At 37.8% G+C, this 19795-nt stretch overlaps 1 protein-coding gene across 2 annotated transcripts; it reads left to right on the top strand.

The window, feature by feature from the left end:
• Positions 1-3194: 3194 nt before the first annotated feature.
• On the top strand, positions 3195-18915 carry LOC113235265 (glycine N-methyltransferase). 2 transcript variants are annotated; one of them, XM_026470912.1, is made up of 6 exons: positions 3195-3319; positions 4654-4885; positions 6324-6451; positions 7462-7727; positions 17435-17550; positions 18730-18915. In XM_026470912.1, the coding sequence occupies exons 2-6, from the start codon at positions 4677-4679 to the stop codon at positions 18896-18898; spliced, it is 888 nt and encodes a 295-aa protein (XP_026326697.1). In that variant the 5' UTR covers positions 3195-3319; positions 4654-4676; the 3' UTR covers positions 18899-18915. The 2 variants fall into 2 exon arrangements, with proteins under 2 accessions (XP_026326697.1, XP_026326698.1); XM_026470913.1 differs by lacking the exon at positions 3195-3319 and having other exon boundaries at positions 4634-4885.
• Positions 18916-19795: the final 880 nt, after the last annotated feature.

Below are 19795 nucleotides of genomic sequence, written 5' to 3'. Positions count from 1 at the left end.
GTCAATAGCCAAATAATTACAAAGAAAAGCACTTTGAACGTTTAATTGACACAATAGGCATTGTAGATTCAGTATTATAAACTATTTTTGCGTTATTTTCTTTAGCTTTTGTAGAATATATAGAATAAAAAGTTTTTAAAAAACCAACAAGTTTGGCAAATTTACCTACTGCCCATTTTACGTAAACCATACAGTTAAAAAAGTAATCTGGCAACAAAGGTAGAGTTAATTTTACCATTAAGGCCACGCACGTCCTGATTGATTTAGTATCTATTTAGGTATTTAAATTGGCAACACAGAGTGAGCTACTAAAATTGTGATTCGCTCTGGGCCTTTTGGAGGGAAAAGTGTCGTTTTTATTTTGACTTTCAATTATTTTGTGAAATCTAGTTTAAAGTGGAATAGGATAGTGCTATTGTGCCTTAATCGAAGATTAAAACGCGAAATTATACGAATCTCGAACTAAAATATCCGTATCGGCCCGTTCTAAGGAATCCCGAGTCAATCCAAGCACGCCGGCTCAAATTGCCTATCCTCTTTGTGGTGGCCATATTTACAGAAATATAATTAAACGTTTATGTTTTCGGCTAAAGGTCTTTGTTTCCATGGCCAGCAATAAATTAATTTAAAAAAAATAGTAAAATTGTCAATACAAAAATCTGTTTACGGTTAGGATTGCCGCAAAATGTGAAACACGTAAACAGCTTTTATTTTTCAAAGTAAATTTTTTTATGAATGGTGAGAATGACAGAACGTAAATTAGAAAAAAAACGTAAGTTTTGTTTTTGCTTAATTAAATCTATCACACATTATTTAACATTTTTATACCAGGAGCAAATATTGGAACACCAGTATTCGTAACTCCAGTTGAGTTAATGATATCCCAAACGCCGAAACCGCTATGAACTTGTAACTAAACTGTATATTTTTTATTTTTCCTCATTTTGAGTTTATTAAAAAATATACAGTATAAAATAAGATAATCTGATTTTATGTTTAAAATAATGTAATTCTATGTTTAAAAAAACCTAAACCCAAAATGAAATAAATAAAATCTAAAGTGTCAACCCTATCCATAGGTAAAGTTGACACTGCGGCGGTTGTTGCAACCTTACCTATTAAGTGGTAACATTACCAAACACTTTTGTCATCTCTAAAACAAATAAAACGTTCCCAGATCTAAAAATCACGTTACTGACGATATTCTACACATCATAATGTAAAGTTCACTGATCGATATGGCCTATTTATCACACTATAATTAAAAGTTAGGAGGATCGGGCACTAATGCTAATTATCGTAAACACAAAAAACAACTTTATTTTAAGTATTAATACAAAGATCGAATTCGAACCAACGTCTTCAAGCAAACCGTGCCAGACGCTGTGCCAACTAAGCCACGGTGGTGAAACATCGTAAAATTCAATAAATGCAAGTAATTTTTGCAAAAATATGTTTTTATACTTATAGGCTAGTCATTTAGACAGTTAAAACGTAATATCATAATTAAGTGTTTTATTAACTCAAGTTATAAAATCAAAAACTTATTTACGAAAGTTATTTTTTCATTTTTATAGTTGTTACGTAAGTAGCAAAGACCGTTTAATCTCGAAAGTCTCGATATTCCCGTGACTGAAAATTTCAGTCTCGAGACTCGAAAACATCCAGACCTAGATTCCCGGGATCAAAGCCCTAATGAATACATAAGATGTACATTATCAATTTGTGTCGCAAGGTGAGGGATGGTAATTACTCGGGAAAGGTAAAGTTGCCATGGTTGACGGTATCTCGACTTTCCATCCCCTAAGTATCTCGCAAATTTTTTTTTGTAGAGTTTTAACGGATTTTTTTGGCATGAGTTTACTGTGACAGTCGTCGCTAACTAAGACGTAAAATATTGTTATAACAAATTTTTCTTACTGCGGCCACTTGGTGCGCTGCATGTATGTATGTACATACAATTTGCAATGCACAATTTGATAAATATTTTACACAGTCATTAGAGAAAACTGTCGTTGTTGCACACGGAGGCACAGTAAGTACTGCTCAGTATGAAATTCTAAGAGGTAACCTTAAGATCAAATATGAAATGTAGATGCAACTAGAATCTTCTTATCGTATCGATTGCATAACACTGTAATGCTTGCTATCGTGGTCGAAGTATTTGCCAAACGGCGTAAGGTACTCGCCAATTGTAGCCCAGGTTGCGCCGGAAGTACAGGAAAGGAATGGTACCTACATCATGCGGGGAGGCTTTACTTTCGTGGACTACTCGATTATTAGTAAATAAATTACAATATTTAATTTAATAATAAATTGTTTATTATACATATTTATAAGTATGTGTAATAAACAATATTATACATATTTTTAAATTACTTTTAGAAATAAAGGATAGAGAAGAGGACAAAAGTTGGGAGTCTGTTTTTTGACTCGGCCTTTGTAAAAATCAGGAAGGACCGTGTTAAATAGTTCGGTGTTCCGTACAAAAATCTGTTTTTATGATGTAGTATATCATCAGTCATCAGTTTGTATTTTTTTTGCAAAAACAATACTGTTGATATAATGAGCCTTTATATAGCAAAAGCAAAGTAGAGCATGTCGGCGTCGCGCGATATAGCATCTCGCAACTAACGTGGCGATTACGTCACCACGTGCCAGTTTGTTTTTTAACTAACGGCCGATTTGGTAACAGTTGGTTTATAAAACAGTGTGTGCGTATTATCATTCACGCAGACGCGATCGCAATGGTTGTTTTCTATAGTAATTATCATGGTTTTTATCAGTATCGTCTGAAATATTTACTGATCTCATTTGTTTTCTTTTCTGCTCAGCAACTAATCCATTTATATATGGTTCACACGCAACCAAAGGTACATTTATGTCAAGTTGCAGTAGCAGAAGACAATCTCTTCTGCCAGTTACTGCTTCTGCTACATAGTTTGGTTGGAGTTTGAAGAGCGGCTAAACAGCGCCTGTGTGATAGCTAGGACACCAATTCAAACGTGTAGCCAACCGAAACTTATAACGCAATTTATCGCAATCTATCTGTTAGTAATAACGCGGTGGTACGCACTAGAGAGAGTTTATTACGCAGATAACTATTTGCAAACCCGTGTTTGAGTTGTTGAATTTTAATAATCCGTTAATTGAAGTTGTTCAAACCGGCTCTCGTACCGTGACGAAAACAAGACGTATAAGTATATAGCCTATAATCTAACTAAATGAACCTTCACCTTCTCATACAGGAGCGAATCATTGGCGTTCGTATAGCTCTCATTCATTGTAACTTCGTAGACGCTACTTTTAGGATATTTAGGTAAGTCACAAGACAGATTTGCCACAATTAATTAAACAACTGCTACTAACCACTACCCAAAGTACTATAAAGTCGATGTTTTGGAGAGTTTCAAATTAATTTCGCCATTATTAATTTACAATGATAATGTAATCTTATAAGAGGACTCTAATACACTTAAACTAAATTGTCTGTACGTTAACAATGTGTTTATGGAGAACGAGGATCTTTTAGGAAAAGTATGACCCTTAAAATAGTTATTTATCTTATAATAAAATGGCTCTACGCGAATAGATGTTTAGCCGAAGATTAATTTTGTTTGTAAAGTCATTCTAAAAAGACTTTAAAGGTGTGTGTATTTGAAAGCGTACTTACCATTTATATACTTCGTAGTAAATTGTTAGTGCTTAAGTGCGTGTAAATTTTTTTGGCTAATTTTTATATCTTTTTAAAACTTTATAATGGCACTTTTACATTGTAATGCCTACAGGGTTAATATTTTTAATTCACAACTAACAGGCCATACCATAATATACCGTCATACATCAATGACGTGTATTAGTATCAGGAAGGTCACACCGTTTATATCAGCATTTTTCTTTCTTGAACACTCAGTTGGATGGCAGGCGAGACAGTTATAACATATCGAAACTTACAATCATTAATAAGTCTTATAGTGAAATAAAAGTAAGTAACCTGAAAGTTTACGTTGACGATTCAGAACATAAAAAATTTGGAGGTGCTTCAATTTATTGATAAGAAGTTCCGTTTAATAATGTGCAATGGTTGGCATTTCTGATAACATAAGCTCGAAGTGAGGCATTTTTATTATTAAGTACTAGACCTTAGTACTTAACTCAGATGCGAGATGGTATTTCCGTATTTAATGTTTTCTCTAGTAATAACTTGAACGTGTTCTCTAAAGTTTTATACAACTAGAGAAAGTTGATATAAATAAGTGCGATTTTTAAACGGTACGTTAAGGCACATGTAAGTACTGATATACACCGGTTACACGGCTAGATACGGATTATTACTAAGGAGAAAGGAAATTGGGTTATATTTCCACCACTACGCGTGTGTAACTTGAACATAGCTCTTGTCGAATAAGTGTAGTGTTGAAGTTGAGCCTGACACTCTATGCGGGTTGAGAACTGCAAAAAAGCTCTTAGTAGATTTTTACGTATATTTTCGACAAGCAGCGGTTTTCTCACGACGTTTTCATCAATAGAGTAAATGATGATAACGTCGAGATTTAATAAAAAATATTAAATATAAAAGGTCTTACGCTCAACTAGGTTCATGTACACTTTTTGTCGGCCTGTTTCTAGAAATATAATAATTTTAATTTATAGCTTAAATAAGTGCCTAGGCCAGAATGTCATCGGACCAAGTATTTCACGCGCGATCGGAAGGTATACCCTCAGAGGGAGTCAAGGATCAATACGCAGATGGAAAGGCCGCTAGGATATGGAAGAAATTCATTGGAGACATCAATCAGAGAACACAAAACTATAAGGACTTTTTAATTGGCTTGCTCAAGACACATGGTTGCGAGAGGGTATTGGATGCTGCTTGTGGCACTGGGTAAGTACCTGCCTGCTTTTGTATTCTATTTTTTCTTCAATTACGAAAATATTACATTTTTTTAATCGCTTCCTCACTTCTGAGGATCGTGACGGTTACCTATCAGTAGTTCGAAATGACATTTTCCAGAAATAACGAACACTCGAATTTTCATAACTTCGGAAGAAATTTATTTTGAGAGGAAAATGTTTTTTCTTTTAAACCTAATCTAACCGAATGTAATCGAGGCTTTGCGATAAACATCCAACATATCTTGAAAGAACAAAGGTTTCGTTATAATTCGGTTTTCGGTGTAATGACAATCCGAACAAACGTTATTTCGGAAAATAAATTCGAGTTTGTGATAGATGACCGATCGTGACTCCACTTCACCCTGCCAATTATCTGTTTCCATCGATAACACTCAGTCGCCTGGTGGGGTACGGTGCTGACAGCTAGGTAGTTCCAGTTCGGAGACCTGATCCGACTTCCTTCCACCTTCCTTTCCTCCAAATATTACATTATTAATGTTTTAATATTTTAGTCTAAAAATTTAGCATCCCATTCCTTTCAACCTTAAAATTGAGATCCTCGCAATCAAAATTCGTAAAATACTTTTTTTCTTAAAGCCTATAAAAAAACATTTTAACAACTTATTCAGCCAGTTTAGATGGAAATATACTTAAAAATATATTCGATATACTTATTGACCTTTATGGAAATACTCAATCTCTTTATTTTATTCCACTCTAGACAGATACTGTAAATGTAAATTAAGCATTAAATAATTTTATCGTAAAAAATTTAAATTATGTATCGGGTCGTTATTTTATCCAGCTTAAACCAGTTCAGTTTGTTATTCATCTTCTAATAACAAGAGATAATACGTGAAACAACATGTTATTTAATTAACGGACGGTTCATGTCATGATGAAATGATTAAAATTCTTACGGTTTCATACTTCTTATTAGTTACGTGTAGTGTTGTATATCGATTAAAATATTACCACAGAACATAAGATCATTCGAGAACACATCAGAAACTTTTAGGTTTTTTTTAATAACGCACACACTCAACATAGCCCCGCACTCGGGAAACCCTGTGTCGCGGGTGCCATGGACACACACATAGACAACCACAAATTACATCCAAACTTACGAGAGAAATAAATGTAGGCCATACAGGTATTTCTCTGGGCCCGGGAATCGAACTTGGGCAGTCCGGTAACCGTTCGCCCACGGAGGAATATAAGTTTATCTTTGTTATGATGAGTCGATGACATAAGTTACACAATCGTGGCTTTGTTACGATTATGCGTGTTACCATTTGCCCGAAAAGGATTGAACACATTTTAATGCGGTATTCGGCATGCGATAGGGTTTACTTTAAAGCAAATTTCGGAACACCGCTTACGAAGGCGGTTTTTTCTTGTGTTAACGTAGCTTTATTTAATTTCAGAATAGACTCAATGATGCTCGTGGACGAAGGCTTCAAAGTGGTGTCAGTGGACGCTTCGGATAAGATGTTGAAGTATGCGCTTAAGGCGCGATGGGAGAACAGAAAGAATCCCAACTACGATCAGTGGAGTATGTATTGTTTGAGAACACGAACTCACTAAAAAAGGTCGTGTCTGTTTTTCAATTAGTACTGGCGTTCTCAATAGACTTTTGTGAGACGTGTTATTAGGGTTGCGGAAACAAATTACGAATCCTTTAAGTAACGTCACTTAAGTTTGTCTGTCTGAACGTCGTACCCTTGGTACAATAAAGCCACATGTAAAGTTAGTCAAAATGAATGTAATAATAATAAAAAGTATTCTTTATTAAAAAACCTACATATGTTTGAATTGTATTGTTGGTATTACTTACTATAAGTAATATAAAAATATTAAAAATGATGAATGGAAAAAATATCTAGATCCAGAAAAAATTAACTTATTATCAAAACTTACAAATTGGTGTAAGTTCGGGTTTTTTCGTGCATAATTCAGCGGCATGACGATTAGGTTCTGAAGTATAAAAAAAAACATTTTAGAAATATTGTACAAATATAATGGACGAAAATATTACGACAGGGCAAGGAAACATAAGCGTACACGTGCCCGCACACACTTTCCCCAGAGCACTGAATTGCAAATGAATGATCATGTGTCAAAATATTTGAAACAGAATATAACCTGCAATTTTTCTTATAGCGTAAATATGTTCATAAATGAAAAACGAAAACAATTTACTGTTATAAGATAAAAAAAATACAGGTGCTACACTGTTTTCCGATATACAAAAATCTATGGATGTTAACAACAAAAACGGATTTTTGCTTAAATAAGGTTAACCAGAACCAAATCGGAACTAAATGGCCACTCAAGCCCCTACCACCCCTCTTCCTTCGTTCCGGAGATATAACTCCTGTGCACACTTACCCAATGCGCTCTGTTACCCCAAATGACTCTACATAAAATTTACTTAGTCTTTATGCAAGTTGTTTCTTTAATTTTTTTTAGTTTACATATCCCTTGGTACTTACTAGAAACTTTATATAATTTATGCATGTGCATTGACTATTTAACAACAAAAAAAAACATTAATCTAAACAGTAATCGAAGAAGCAAACTGGGAGACGTTACCACAAGACGTACATAGATTCCTGCCCGGCGTTTTGTTCGACGCAGTTATCTGCCTTGGAAATTCATTCCCTCATCTCCTGGACGAATATGGTGACCAGCGTATGCAGAAAATGTGCCTGGAAAACTTCGCCAAATGCTTAAAACCTGGAGGTCTATTGATCATTGATCATAGAAATTATGACGCGATGTTGAACAGCGGTGCCACGCCCGGTCATTCCATATACTACAATGCTAATGTAAGTAACAAATTGATAATTGTTTATATAACATATATAAATAAATGAAACATCATACATAATATGATTATCGCTAATATCAGGTTTCTTACCACGTTATGACTTCTTATTATTTTCCCGATATTTCGGAACGGTTGCAGATGACAGCTTTAAGAGCAGACATATCTGCCTACCCTCTTGCACTGTCGACGACTACCTTCATCGCGATTTGTTGTGGCGTTACCATTGTCACATTTTTTTTTCACACAAACCATACTCACTGTATCCACACGCGAAACTGAACTTGAGGTGTTTTTATTTTTATTACTACACGCACTAAGGACTGGATTCCATGCACTGGATAGTTTAAAACCATCATCACGGTTAAATGTTTTGTACTTGGTGATCTCGATGGCTTCTCGTACCAACCAACCGTGGTATGTGGTGAGTACCTGGGGGCTATGCAACTCGATCCAGTTGTTAATGTCAGTCTGTGTGAGATGTTGTGCTATAGCCGACTTCTGTTCATCATTGTTTTTTACTGCTCGGATGTGTTCCTTCATACGATCGACAATTGTTCGTTTAGTCTGACCGATATACGAGCTCCCACAACTGCAGTTCACTTTATAGACACCCGGCGTTTGTAAAGGAAGGTGGTCTTTTGGTGAATGTAACATTTTTCCTATTCTGGTTAAGGGGGTGAAAACAGTTTTTATGGAAAACTTCCTTAGCAACCTAGCTATTTTATCTGTCACCCCTTGGACATAGGGTAGAAAAACTGATAGTCCCTGTACGTCAATTTGCTTCTTCCTTTTGTGTATTGGTTTATATGTTTTTATTTCGTATCCATTCTGTCGCAAAACCGTCTTAACGTGCTCCTCTTCCTGTGGTAGGTGGTGTGCATCACAAAGATCATAAGCTCTATTGGTTAATGACCTGACGACCAAATGTAGGTGTTTTGGGTGATGATGTGACGTAGCGTGTAAATATTTGTCCGTGTCAGTTGGTTTTCTGTACACAGAATGACCTAGTGAACCGTCTTGTCGGACTGTGACCAATATATCCAAAAATGCAAGCGCGCGATTTTTCTCAATTTCACAAGTGAACTTCATTTTGTTATGGGTGTTGTTAAGACGTGCAATAATTTTGTATGTCCTTTCCTTCCATTACGGAAAATACGTCATCAACATACCTCTTCCATAATTCTATTGTTGATGGTGCTGACAGAATGGTGCCGTGTTCATAGTGTTCCATCCAAATGTTGGCAACAAAAAATGGGAGCAACGAGACTTCTGCCCATCGGTACACCATGAATCTGAAGGTAGTATTGGCCATTGTACAGGAAGTAGGTCGTGTTTAAGCAATGTTCGAGTAATTGAGCAATCTCCATTGGGATGTTATTTTCTTGAAATTTCACTTTGATAACGTCGATGCACTCCTTTATTGATACGTTTGTGAAAAGAGACTCAACGTCATAACTATAACCATTGTCTCATTTTCGTTAACTATGGCACAGTTTAGGATCTCAATGAAATGCCTGGAGTCTTTCACAAAGGAGTTCGGTGTGCCTACTAGACGTGTTAGTGTACGAGACACATATTTTGCCAATTCAAACGTGGGTGAGTCTATCTGACTCACTATTGGTCGTAATGGTACGTTAGTTTTGTGGATCTCTGGCAAACCATAAAGCCTCGGCGGTTGGACGATATGTGGATGTAATAGTTGTTTTTCAATATCAACTGGGATAGCGCTCCTACATTCAGTAATAATGGCACCCGTCTGTCGTTTCACTCTGGCAGTCGGTATGTATTGTATGTTACATGTTTGTATGTCATGCCAACCTCCAGTAATACTTTTATTTTACAGTCGTATTCTTCAACGTCCGTAATCACAGTGGCGTTTCCCTTGTCTGCCTTCAGTACTATAATTGTTGTATCAGCCCTAAGTTCTTTTACAGCCATCAATTCCTGAGTACTCATGTTTTTTGGTGGTAGACGAGCGTGTCGCAAGGCTACAGCCACGTCTTGACGTAAGGTTTCAGCATCACTAGCTGGCACCCTATTATAGGTACACAATGGCTTCTTCAACACCACATATGACGTTTTCAAATGGAAAGCGCGTTAACAATACCCTTAACGGAATGAAGTTCACTAGTGAAACTGAGAAAAATCGCGCGCTTGCATTTTTGGATGTATTGGTCAAAGTCCGACAAGACGGTTCACTCGGTCATTATGTGCACAGAAAACCAATTCACACGGACAAATATTTACATGCTACTTCATATCATCATCCAAAACACTTACATTCAGTCGTCAGGTCATTAACGGTCCATCTGTCGACCTTCATGCAGGTAGAGTTTTGGCCGAAGGGTGTCATGTTCCGGCGGTTATACATGACACTTGTTTGCGTCGCACGTCGCCGAATAGTAATTCGTGTAAATAGTTAATAAGTTTATATTATTTTATATGTATGTTAGTCTGTAAGGTATGTATCAATAATAATAATATGTATGTTAGTCTGTAAGGTATTTGTTATATGGGCCTTAGTTGCCTGAAATAAATGAATAAATAAATAAATAAATAAATAAATAAATTAACCAATAGAACTTACGATCTTTGTGATACAAAACATTTAACCGTGTTGATGGTTTTAAACTGTCCAGTGCATGGAATCCGGTCCTTAGTGCATGCAGTAATAAAAACATAAACACATCGAGTTCAGTTTCGCGTGTGGATACAGTGAGTGTGGTTTGTGTGAAAAAAGTGAGTGACAATGGTAACGCCATACCAAATCGCGATGAAGGTAGTCATCGACAGCGCAAGAGGGTAGACAGATATGTCTGCTCTTAAAGCTGTCATCTGCCGCCGTCCAGTCAACCCGTGACCATGGAGCGTGCAACCGTTCCGAAATATCGGGAAAATAAAAAGAAGGCATGGGGTGGTAAGAAACCTGATATTAGTGATAATCATTTAGTGAACAACCACGAAAGTCTTAAAACCTATATATCATACATAATATACTTCAAGGCCTGTCCCATCGGGGTAGGCAGTGGTATAGAGTGTTGTCTCAACAACCTACCACTTGTTACGGTCCTGACACACATATTTCGCCTCACCAACGCAACAATGTTTTCGTACACAACGGTCATGGTGAGTTCGCCTTGATCGGTCTTTCAACTTGCCCGCTCTCTTTCATCGTATAAATTTTTTGTTGATGTTTGTTTAACTTTTTATTTATTAGGGGCTTTGATTTATTGACTGCACGCCGAAGTGTAGTTGACTACCCTCGGAAAACTTATGAAGTCCCCAAACCGTATTGACCCAGTGTAGTGGATTATGGGCTAAACCCTCGCCTGAGACCCGTGCCCAGGTGGGACGCAAAATGGTTTGATTGTGTAACTGCTTCATCATAAACTCTAGGTTAGAATTTGACTAGAGTTAATTAAAACACCGTTATACGGTTTTACAACCGTATCTCTCATTCTAAACAATAGTATTCGCTGTAGCCGAAATCGGCTAAGATAATACGTATATTTAGAATAAATTAACCAAATAAACAGGCCCTATTATCAACCTCGGACTACCAATAACAACCAGTTTGTTTAACTCCAGCCATTGAGTTGCACCAAGTTGTACATATACATAATTATGTATTATAAAATAACAACATACTTTTCAGGTTCCCTTGTTAAAAATCTAAAAAAGGGGCTAAGCCTAATAATGATAAAACCGTTATACGGGAAATTCACTATCGAGCGTTAAAATGGAAGTTGACAACACTGTTACACAGTAAATACCAGTACATACCCTTTTGTGCAGCTTTTAACGGTAACAGTTATTTTAGGTTTAGTAACGTTTGCCTAACAGTTCCATAGGTTGTGTTTAGTAGCTTCAAGATGACGAAAATAAGCGATACGTGGAATTTATTATTACATATGTGTCCAAACTTAAAATATTGTAACAGGCCGGGAACAATTTAATACAGCAATTTGATAATCTCAAATTTTCTTTTCAAGTTTCTCTTTTTTCTCAAGTTTCTTATGTAAAATTATATGTGTAAAATGTAGTGTTTTGCAGAGTGCCTGGCGACAGTCGATTTAAGTGTGAGCAAAAGTAAACAAAATTAATGATAGGCAGAGCAAAAGATACGTGTGTAATCGGTAAAGGCAAACAAAGTAATTATCTACAAATTCTTATCAACATTCAATGTTTCATGTTCGTAGGTTCATAAGCTGGAAAAGCGACTATACCTACGCCTTGTGTAGATTTTAATGGTGTAGGTAACACCGTACAACACAGCACAGGTACAGTGTGTTAAGACTCAAATTGCAAGGGACCTGCTCTAGGTCTCGGCTCCTGGTAATGGTAGGGAACCGAGATTTTTAGAGGCACTACCAAATTCTGCAAATAAATTATTGACGAATTTTCTGTACTAGAGATGAAACGGATATCCGGTAACTTCCGGTATCCGACCTATTTTTTACTATCCTTCTCTTTAGATCTTTTTGTTTAGATCTTTAAAACTGAGAAAGTTCATTATCAAATAAATTTAATTATTGATAAAAAATTGATAGTAATAGGATAAACAGCAACTACATGATCGTTAACAATCTGTTTATTACTTGTAACTGAAAGAACTATGAAGATAACGTTATCTGTAAATTTAGTACTCAAATTCCAATAAAGGCTAGTAAATAAAATTAGTAGTAAATAAAATTTGTAGCCGTGGGGCGACGGCTTAAGAATACATTGTCGCCTCCCCATACATGCCCGTGGGGGTCGTAAGAGGCGACCGAGGGCGTCTCAAGTGTCCATCTGCTTAGCATTGTGGTAGGCTCTGTGCCGACTGGATAGCGACCACAGTACACACGGCGGAAAACCCTCCACAGTGAAACGCTTTTGCGAATCGCGTTCAGGGATCAGTTGGTGTACATCCAGTGCATTTGGCCAGACCGGCAAAATGATAGTGACGGAGTGAAGATATTTGTGTTTTCCATCCGTTACTCTCATCTCTGGACTGTATTCGCACTTTCCATCAGGCGCGGTACAGTCATTTTGTCGAGTCGCAATAAAAAAAAAAAAAGAAAAAAAAAAGGGAAATTATGGTGGATGAAGACCAGTTTCAGTTTTTCTGTATTAAGTGGGAAACATTGGTTTTATTTATTTTCATAATCGAGACGCTTCAGAGGACAGTTTTTCACTATACACTCTTGCACACTGCTAAACGAATTAGAACGCATAAGACGAATAGATGAAAATTGTAATCACGATCGATTTGAACTATCTTCAAATACAATGTGTACTTATAATAATGAAACGTGTAAGTAGATTAAAATATTTGTTATTGGCAAATTTGGTATCAAGACTCAGAATTAGTTAGATCACAAGCAAATTGATGAAATCAAATTGAAACAACATAATTACGGATGAATCAAGTGCTAGGCCATAGTTTCCCAAAGTGGTCTCTACCAGTGTGGGCGCTCGTGACGGTGTGACCTGCTTATATCGTTATCCCACCTTTTGGCATCGTTCTCTCCATTCGTATCGTATCGTTTTTCTTCTTCTACTCATATTTAAATTTAAAATTTTGAATTGTTCCATTTTCTTTCGCATTCTGATTTTATTTCTTTCGACGGTCACTCCCTACCCAACCGCGACAGACTTTAAAATATACTTTAAAATAATAAAATTTTTTTTAAACCAGATTTATTTCCACTTAAACTACCAAACTCACTAAGCAAGATCTACGGTCTACTGAACATTCCAAGCGGTATCAGCAGCGACACACGCTTTCACTAATGTGAAATGTGGATTGCAATCGTACATTACAATCCACCAGAACTCCACCAGCGCTCTACACGCTGAAGATTCCTAGCGCGGTAGAGGCCTTGGAAGCAATTGGGGGGTTCATGCTCCCCAGGGGGTACTACCGCATTTGAAAAAAAAAAACCCGAATCATCTATAGAAATCTCTTTTTTTTTCCTTCTGATTTTTCGTGTCATGTTAATTTAAAAAATACGTGTTTTCAATATTTTTTTGTGGCGGTGGGCGTTGAAATTTTTTTATCTTTCCTAAGTGGGCAGTGAGCCAAAAGGTTTAGGAACCTATGTACTAGGCTTATACTTATAAAAATTAATAATTTTAGCCAAAGGATGATGTAATTCCTTTTTACATTCTCCACCGCGCGAAATGTGCATGTGCCAAATTTGCGATTATTTTCACTAATATTTTATTTTAATATTTTTCTGTTATGTATTTGTTTGTATTACCGAATAAATTTATCGTTTTTATAAAAACCAAGTGATCACAACAAAACAAATCGTCAATGTGAAAGTGCAATAATTCACTAATCAATCAATCACGGCGATGCGCGCCGTAAATCGGTCGCAACATATTTAAGGCAGTGGATCAAATATCCGACTATCAGGTCTAGATGCCCGCCGGATATCTGGCATCCGGCTAAATTACTATCCGTTTCATCTCTAGGCTGTACTAGACATGAGCGCCGCGCCGCGCCGGCGCGCCGCCGCCACTAACAAATGCAATCGGCGCGCCGCGCCGGCGCCGTTCAGTTCGATCAGGCGCTCTGATTGTACGCACGCGCATGCTTCCGTATTGTGTATGTGAAAATGGCGACGTCATAAAATGACTTTTCTAAGATAAAACTTTTTTTTAATGTAAGTTCGCATATGACCTCCATCTCACCTAATGGAAAGTGACGATGAGGTCGACGATGGATGAATGTCTATTCACTTTCGCCATGAAAAGGCCTAAGTTATAACGTTTAGGGAACATGTCTGCAGGCAGGTAATTCCACTCCATAGCCGTTCGCCATATAAATGTGGAACCGTAACGCTTCGTGCGAATCTTTGGAATGTGACACACACACACACAACATAGAAGTGGAACCCAAGTCTACGCCTAGTCCCTCGGTGATGGAAAGGGGAAACCGGAATAAAAATCGTGTAATTCCATCGCACACTCTCCGTGACATATCCTGTAAAATTCCGATAAGCTGACAAATTTACGGCGGTGTTTAAGGCTCTGCAGCTTCGCCTCCACTAATTCCGAGTCACCTATAAGCTTCTTGGCACGGTTGTCAATTGAATCCAAGGTGGCCAGTTGGTATGTAGCACAGCCTTCCTAAAGGTGGCAGCAGTACTCCATGTACGATCGGATTTGTGCTTGGTACAGCTGAAGCAACTGTCCCGGTGTGTGTGTCCCTATCTACTGACCCTAGAGATAGGGTTTTCTGGAGAGACTACGGGCTCGACGGCAAGATCAGGGTGCTGCGGGCGTCCGGGCCAAGCCCTCCGCCAGTGATACGCCTTCGCGGGCGTCTCTGGCGGACCCGGTCATGGGTATGGACTCGCTGGGGTTTGTGGTTAGCTGCAGAGACGGACATGTTTGTATGCCCCGGTTGCAAGTGTCCGGGGCGTCTGTCTCGTGAGCAGCTAGCGCGTCTTAGTAGCGGTCTAGTTGAGGGCCTGTATGCGAGGAGACGCGCGGAGCACGTGAGCCCTGTGCCCTTTAAATTGGAAGCTATGTCCGGACATTGTCGTAGGACACTGCGACTGGCATCTCCGGCACTAGCCCGGAGAGCTAGTAGAGGATAAGCTAGATATCGTTCGGTCCCTCCAGCCGCTTAGGTTATTGGGAACTGGAGAGACGTCGTTTTTCGGCGTCGTAAAGCGAGCGTGCCTTACAGCTCTGCCACCAATGAGGAGATTTGGTAGTGGACACAAAGTCGACGGCTTAACGGTGGCAACTGCTAGTTGTGCAATGCGCAACAGGAATTGAGCGAGCCTACAGGTACCTATCTGGACAATAGGGAGGGTATTGTACGTGCACCCGGGGCAGCTCACCTGGCACTAGCCTCTCGAAGAACTGGATGAAGTCGAGTGGCAGAGGTATGTCAGAACCCTGTACACTGGCTGATCTGGAGTCAGAACCTGAACTTGTAAGGTTCCTGTGCGCGCACAGGTTATAGTTTCCTTCTCGTATGCCCTAAGGGTAGGTAGGACTAACGTAAAAAGATATGGTGCTTGTCCCGGTGTGATGGAACGCCTCACCCTGGAAAGAATCTCAAGCTTCCTGGAAACCAAGAGGAATCTATCGCCATATGTTCGGAAGAATGGCCTTCTAAGACCTCTCGAATCGAACGTTCGCTCAAGAAATCCGAGATCCAATTGCAAAGTGGGAAGCCCATAAAAAAGAAAGCTTACTTAAAAGGTTTGCGTGCCAGATACTGTCAAAGGCTTTAGAAATATCCAAAGACACTGCAAGAGCTTCACCTTGCTTTTCTATAGCCACGCCCCATATGTGACAAGAAGATCCCCAGTTGATCGCCGTCTTCGGAATTCGTACTAGCGATCACTGAGGAGGTCGTTGTCTTCAAGGTGCGACAAAAGACGGTTGTTGAGTACACGGTCAATAGTCTTGCAGAGTATGGAAGTGACTGAGATAGGTCTATAGTTTGACAGAGTCAGTTCTGCTTTTTTTTCAGCACAGGTTGCACGTTTTCAAGCTTCCACGACCTGGGAACTACACCAGTCTCAAGTGAGAGGCGGTACAGGCGTAGGCGTGTGAGAACAGGAGACAACTCAGGCGCACAGTTACGTAGGACTAGTGCTGGAATTCCATCTGGCCCGCTAGCTTTATTCACATCTAGATTCCGCAGAGTTCTAAGTACCTTTTTGGCGTATGCGAATTGGCGCCATAGTGCAGCCAGCCTGAGGTAAGATTAGATCCCGACGCGAACTCTTTGCAAAGAGTGAGGCAAAAAGATTTGCCTTGTCTGCTGCAATGAAGGCCAGCGAGCCATCCGGCCTCAGCAGAAGTGACATAGATAGGCGACAAAAATTAGTTAATGAGTTTATATTTAAAGATCTTTTGTTTAAAAAATTCATTTGTCAATTTCTGGCGTCGCCATTTTCACTACGCATACACAATATGGAAACGAGCGCGTGCGTACGTTCGGAGCGCCTGATCGAACTGATAAAAATTTGATTACTATAGAAAATAAGTATGGTATTTTTTTCCTTTCAAAAAGTATTTCTATTGCGGTTTTTGTAAAAACAAACACCGATATACAAATTCGTTTTAAGGTCGCGCTCGCGCCGCCGAAACGCCGCCGCCGCCGACACTTTTTTGTCGGTGTGCCGCCAACCGGCGTTTATTATCGGCGCTCCTGTCTAGGCTGTACATGCGATACCTGTTTTAATAACAAAGCTTTTCAGTAAATTGTATGGGACAGGTTAGGCGTCTAAGCCATAATACCAGATTTTAGTTTTTAATCACAAAGTTTTTGCTCGATTGTATTCAAACATTACCGTTTTTTTGTCGTATAAGTAATGTTTTTGAGCTCATTACATAGTATATATGTACATATTACTTACTTATATATGATTATAAAGAGTTTATACGTATAAAAATTGTATTGACGTCATAAAGTAATTTAATGGAGTTGTATTTTTATATTACCGTAAATGAAAGTCTACCGTTAATCATACCACATTAACATTGTTAGTGCCTACAAAATTCTTAAATTTGGACACAAGTGTGTAAAAACTTTTGTATGAAAACATGATTGTAATATACGAGTACCTACCGCCTCAACAGGATTTAAAATAAAAGTATTGCTAAGTATACCGCTCCAACTCTGTGGACATATATTATTTTGTCTTTGTTATGACCACCTTGATAATATCTAATGACAATTGATTGCAGACTATGTATCCGGTGGATATAAAGACGTCGGTGCTAGTGGTGGCAGGCAAACCCCAGCTGATCGCCCTCGACTACTGCATTGACGCCACTGCCGACGCCGAATTCAACGAAAAATCGTTAGTATATAGCTTTTATATTTATTTACTTCATAAAATTACACAGCATTACAGCAAAATACCCAGGCACTGTGAAATTCATAAATAGACAATTTGTATTAATAATTTGTGAAGACAGACGTTCATTCATCCTCTTACAAAACCTTAAATATTCATCACACACAGCCACCCATGAACTTGCAAAAACGTCACTGTCTGGTGCAGAAATCAGAAGCGCAATAGAGCGCGAACAAGCGGTGATTTACTGTGAGACTCAGTGCGCACCGCCGCGCCGCGGCCCGGCACTGCCAGCAGATGATGAATGCGTGGCCGTCTTACTTCTAAAGAATTAAATCCCAAGACGCCAAGGAGCAATTTCGTAGTGTAGAACAATGATGGTAGTACCTATAAATTTTCTTCTATATATTTACTTGAGAATATTATACCAAATGGAATCGGAAATCTTAATTAAATTTTATATAGAACCAAAACTTTGCTTTGTTTAAAAAAAAATTGTAAATACGACAATTCTTAGCTTTTTATTATTTTTTCCAATCGGAGAAATGTTCAATGATTACGACAAAGATAAACTCATCAGTCATCACAATTTGCTGTAATATTGGCGCACAGGTCGCTCGTAGACATGGTTATTTAAATGCAAGCGGCAAAGTTACTCGGCCTTGTACCGAAAACTAAATTTAATTTACGAGTTTTTTTAGTCGTGGTCATGATCCTATAATAATATTTAATTTTAATTAACGATGGTTTGATTTATTATTGAATGTGGGACAATTGGAGCCTTACTAATACATCTTTCCGTCCAATTTTGTAGACGTGCTAACCACATACTTATTTTTGCTAGTAGATAACCACTAGGCACTGTTGAAAATTACGTAACTTTCATAATTATGTATTATATTCTTAGTTTTTTAAGTTTTGGCGATTTATAACAATGGAAATGAAACATTTCTTCATATCTAAACCGCGTATATTTGTTTTTTTTTTTCAAACAAAGCAACGTTTTAGGCTGTTTAGATTGCATGGCGGTCACAGATGACTGTTTTTTAACCGACTTCAAAAAAAAAGGAGGAGGTTATAATGTTCGACTGTACGTATGTTCGTACAGTATTGATACCTATTACCATATATTAACTAATTCTACAGGTACAATTATTATATGAATAAATTCCTTGTTTCCAGTGAGTTCCGCCTCTGCTACTATCCGCATACATTAGACAAGTTCACCGAGATGCTGGACGAGGCCTTCGGAGGACATGTGGAGCACAAAATCTACGGCGATTTCAAGCCTCTCGAGTTGCATCCTGATCCAGGATTCTATATTCATGTACTACAGAAACCTAAGCAATAAAATAGTTTAATATTGAATCTGAATATATTTTTTTTTAACTAGTTTTATTGTTCCTTTTCTCAATGCTTTGATGTAAGTGATATTTTATCGATTTGTTCCATTAAATAACTTTTTGTTTTTGATATCGAGTGTGAACTCAACAAATTGCAGTTTGTGGAATTCCCCTTTTTTTCTATATCTATGGGAATTCCTGAGGATGTATGTGTACATCATTTGCTCATTGTGTTCGGATGGAAACCATCAGAGAAAAAAAAATCGATTACTCCCACGAGTTCTTCCATCCTCCAAGACAGTACTACTGGGAATTTTTCTCCCCCACTAGCTCTGTGAATGACTAAGTTTTCAGGCTAGTGTTATATACTTAAAAATTTTGATGGTTAATAATTTTATGAAAGACACAGAGCTATACTATAGTTTAATTTATAAATAGAATTAAATAATTATTTAGTCGTAGCGCCATCTATGAGAAATCTATGAAAGTTTAGTTTTAGTTTTACACCTTATGCTCTACAGGGTTGATATCCATGTAACCAGTCTAATACATGGCTGCTAGCTTATTATATTTTTAATAAGTACTGTTTAATTATGTGAGTTCCAAAAGTGAGTCTCAAGTCTCGATATTCCAGAAACTGAAAAATGTCTCGAAAATGCTAACCAATCATCTGAGAGTTGCAAAATTTTCGAGACTGAGATTCCCCAAATGAAAGCTCTATATTAATTTCAGACATCATTCCCGTCATCATCCATATAATAAGCGGTGGCGGCTCGGACGCATAGCAATTAAAGAAAATGAAAGAATTGTATCAAAACAACAAAACACATTCTGTACAAATTAAAATAATTTATTTTTTTTAAAGAAAATTATATTATGTACGAGCATGATCATGAGATATTAAC

Source organism: Hyposmocoma kahamanoa, unplaced genomic scaffold, assembly GCF_003589595.1.
Source record: "Hyposmocoma kahamanoa isolate Upper Pololo Valley unplaced genomic scaffold, ASM358959v1 87, whole genome shotgun sequence".
NCBI classification, from domain to species: domain Eukaryota; kingdom Metazoa; phylum Arthropoda; class Insecta; order Lepidoptera; family Cosmopterigidae; genus Hyposmocoma; species Hyposmocoma kahamanoa.
This window is presented reverse-complemented; position numbering and strand designations above follow the sequence as displayed.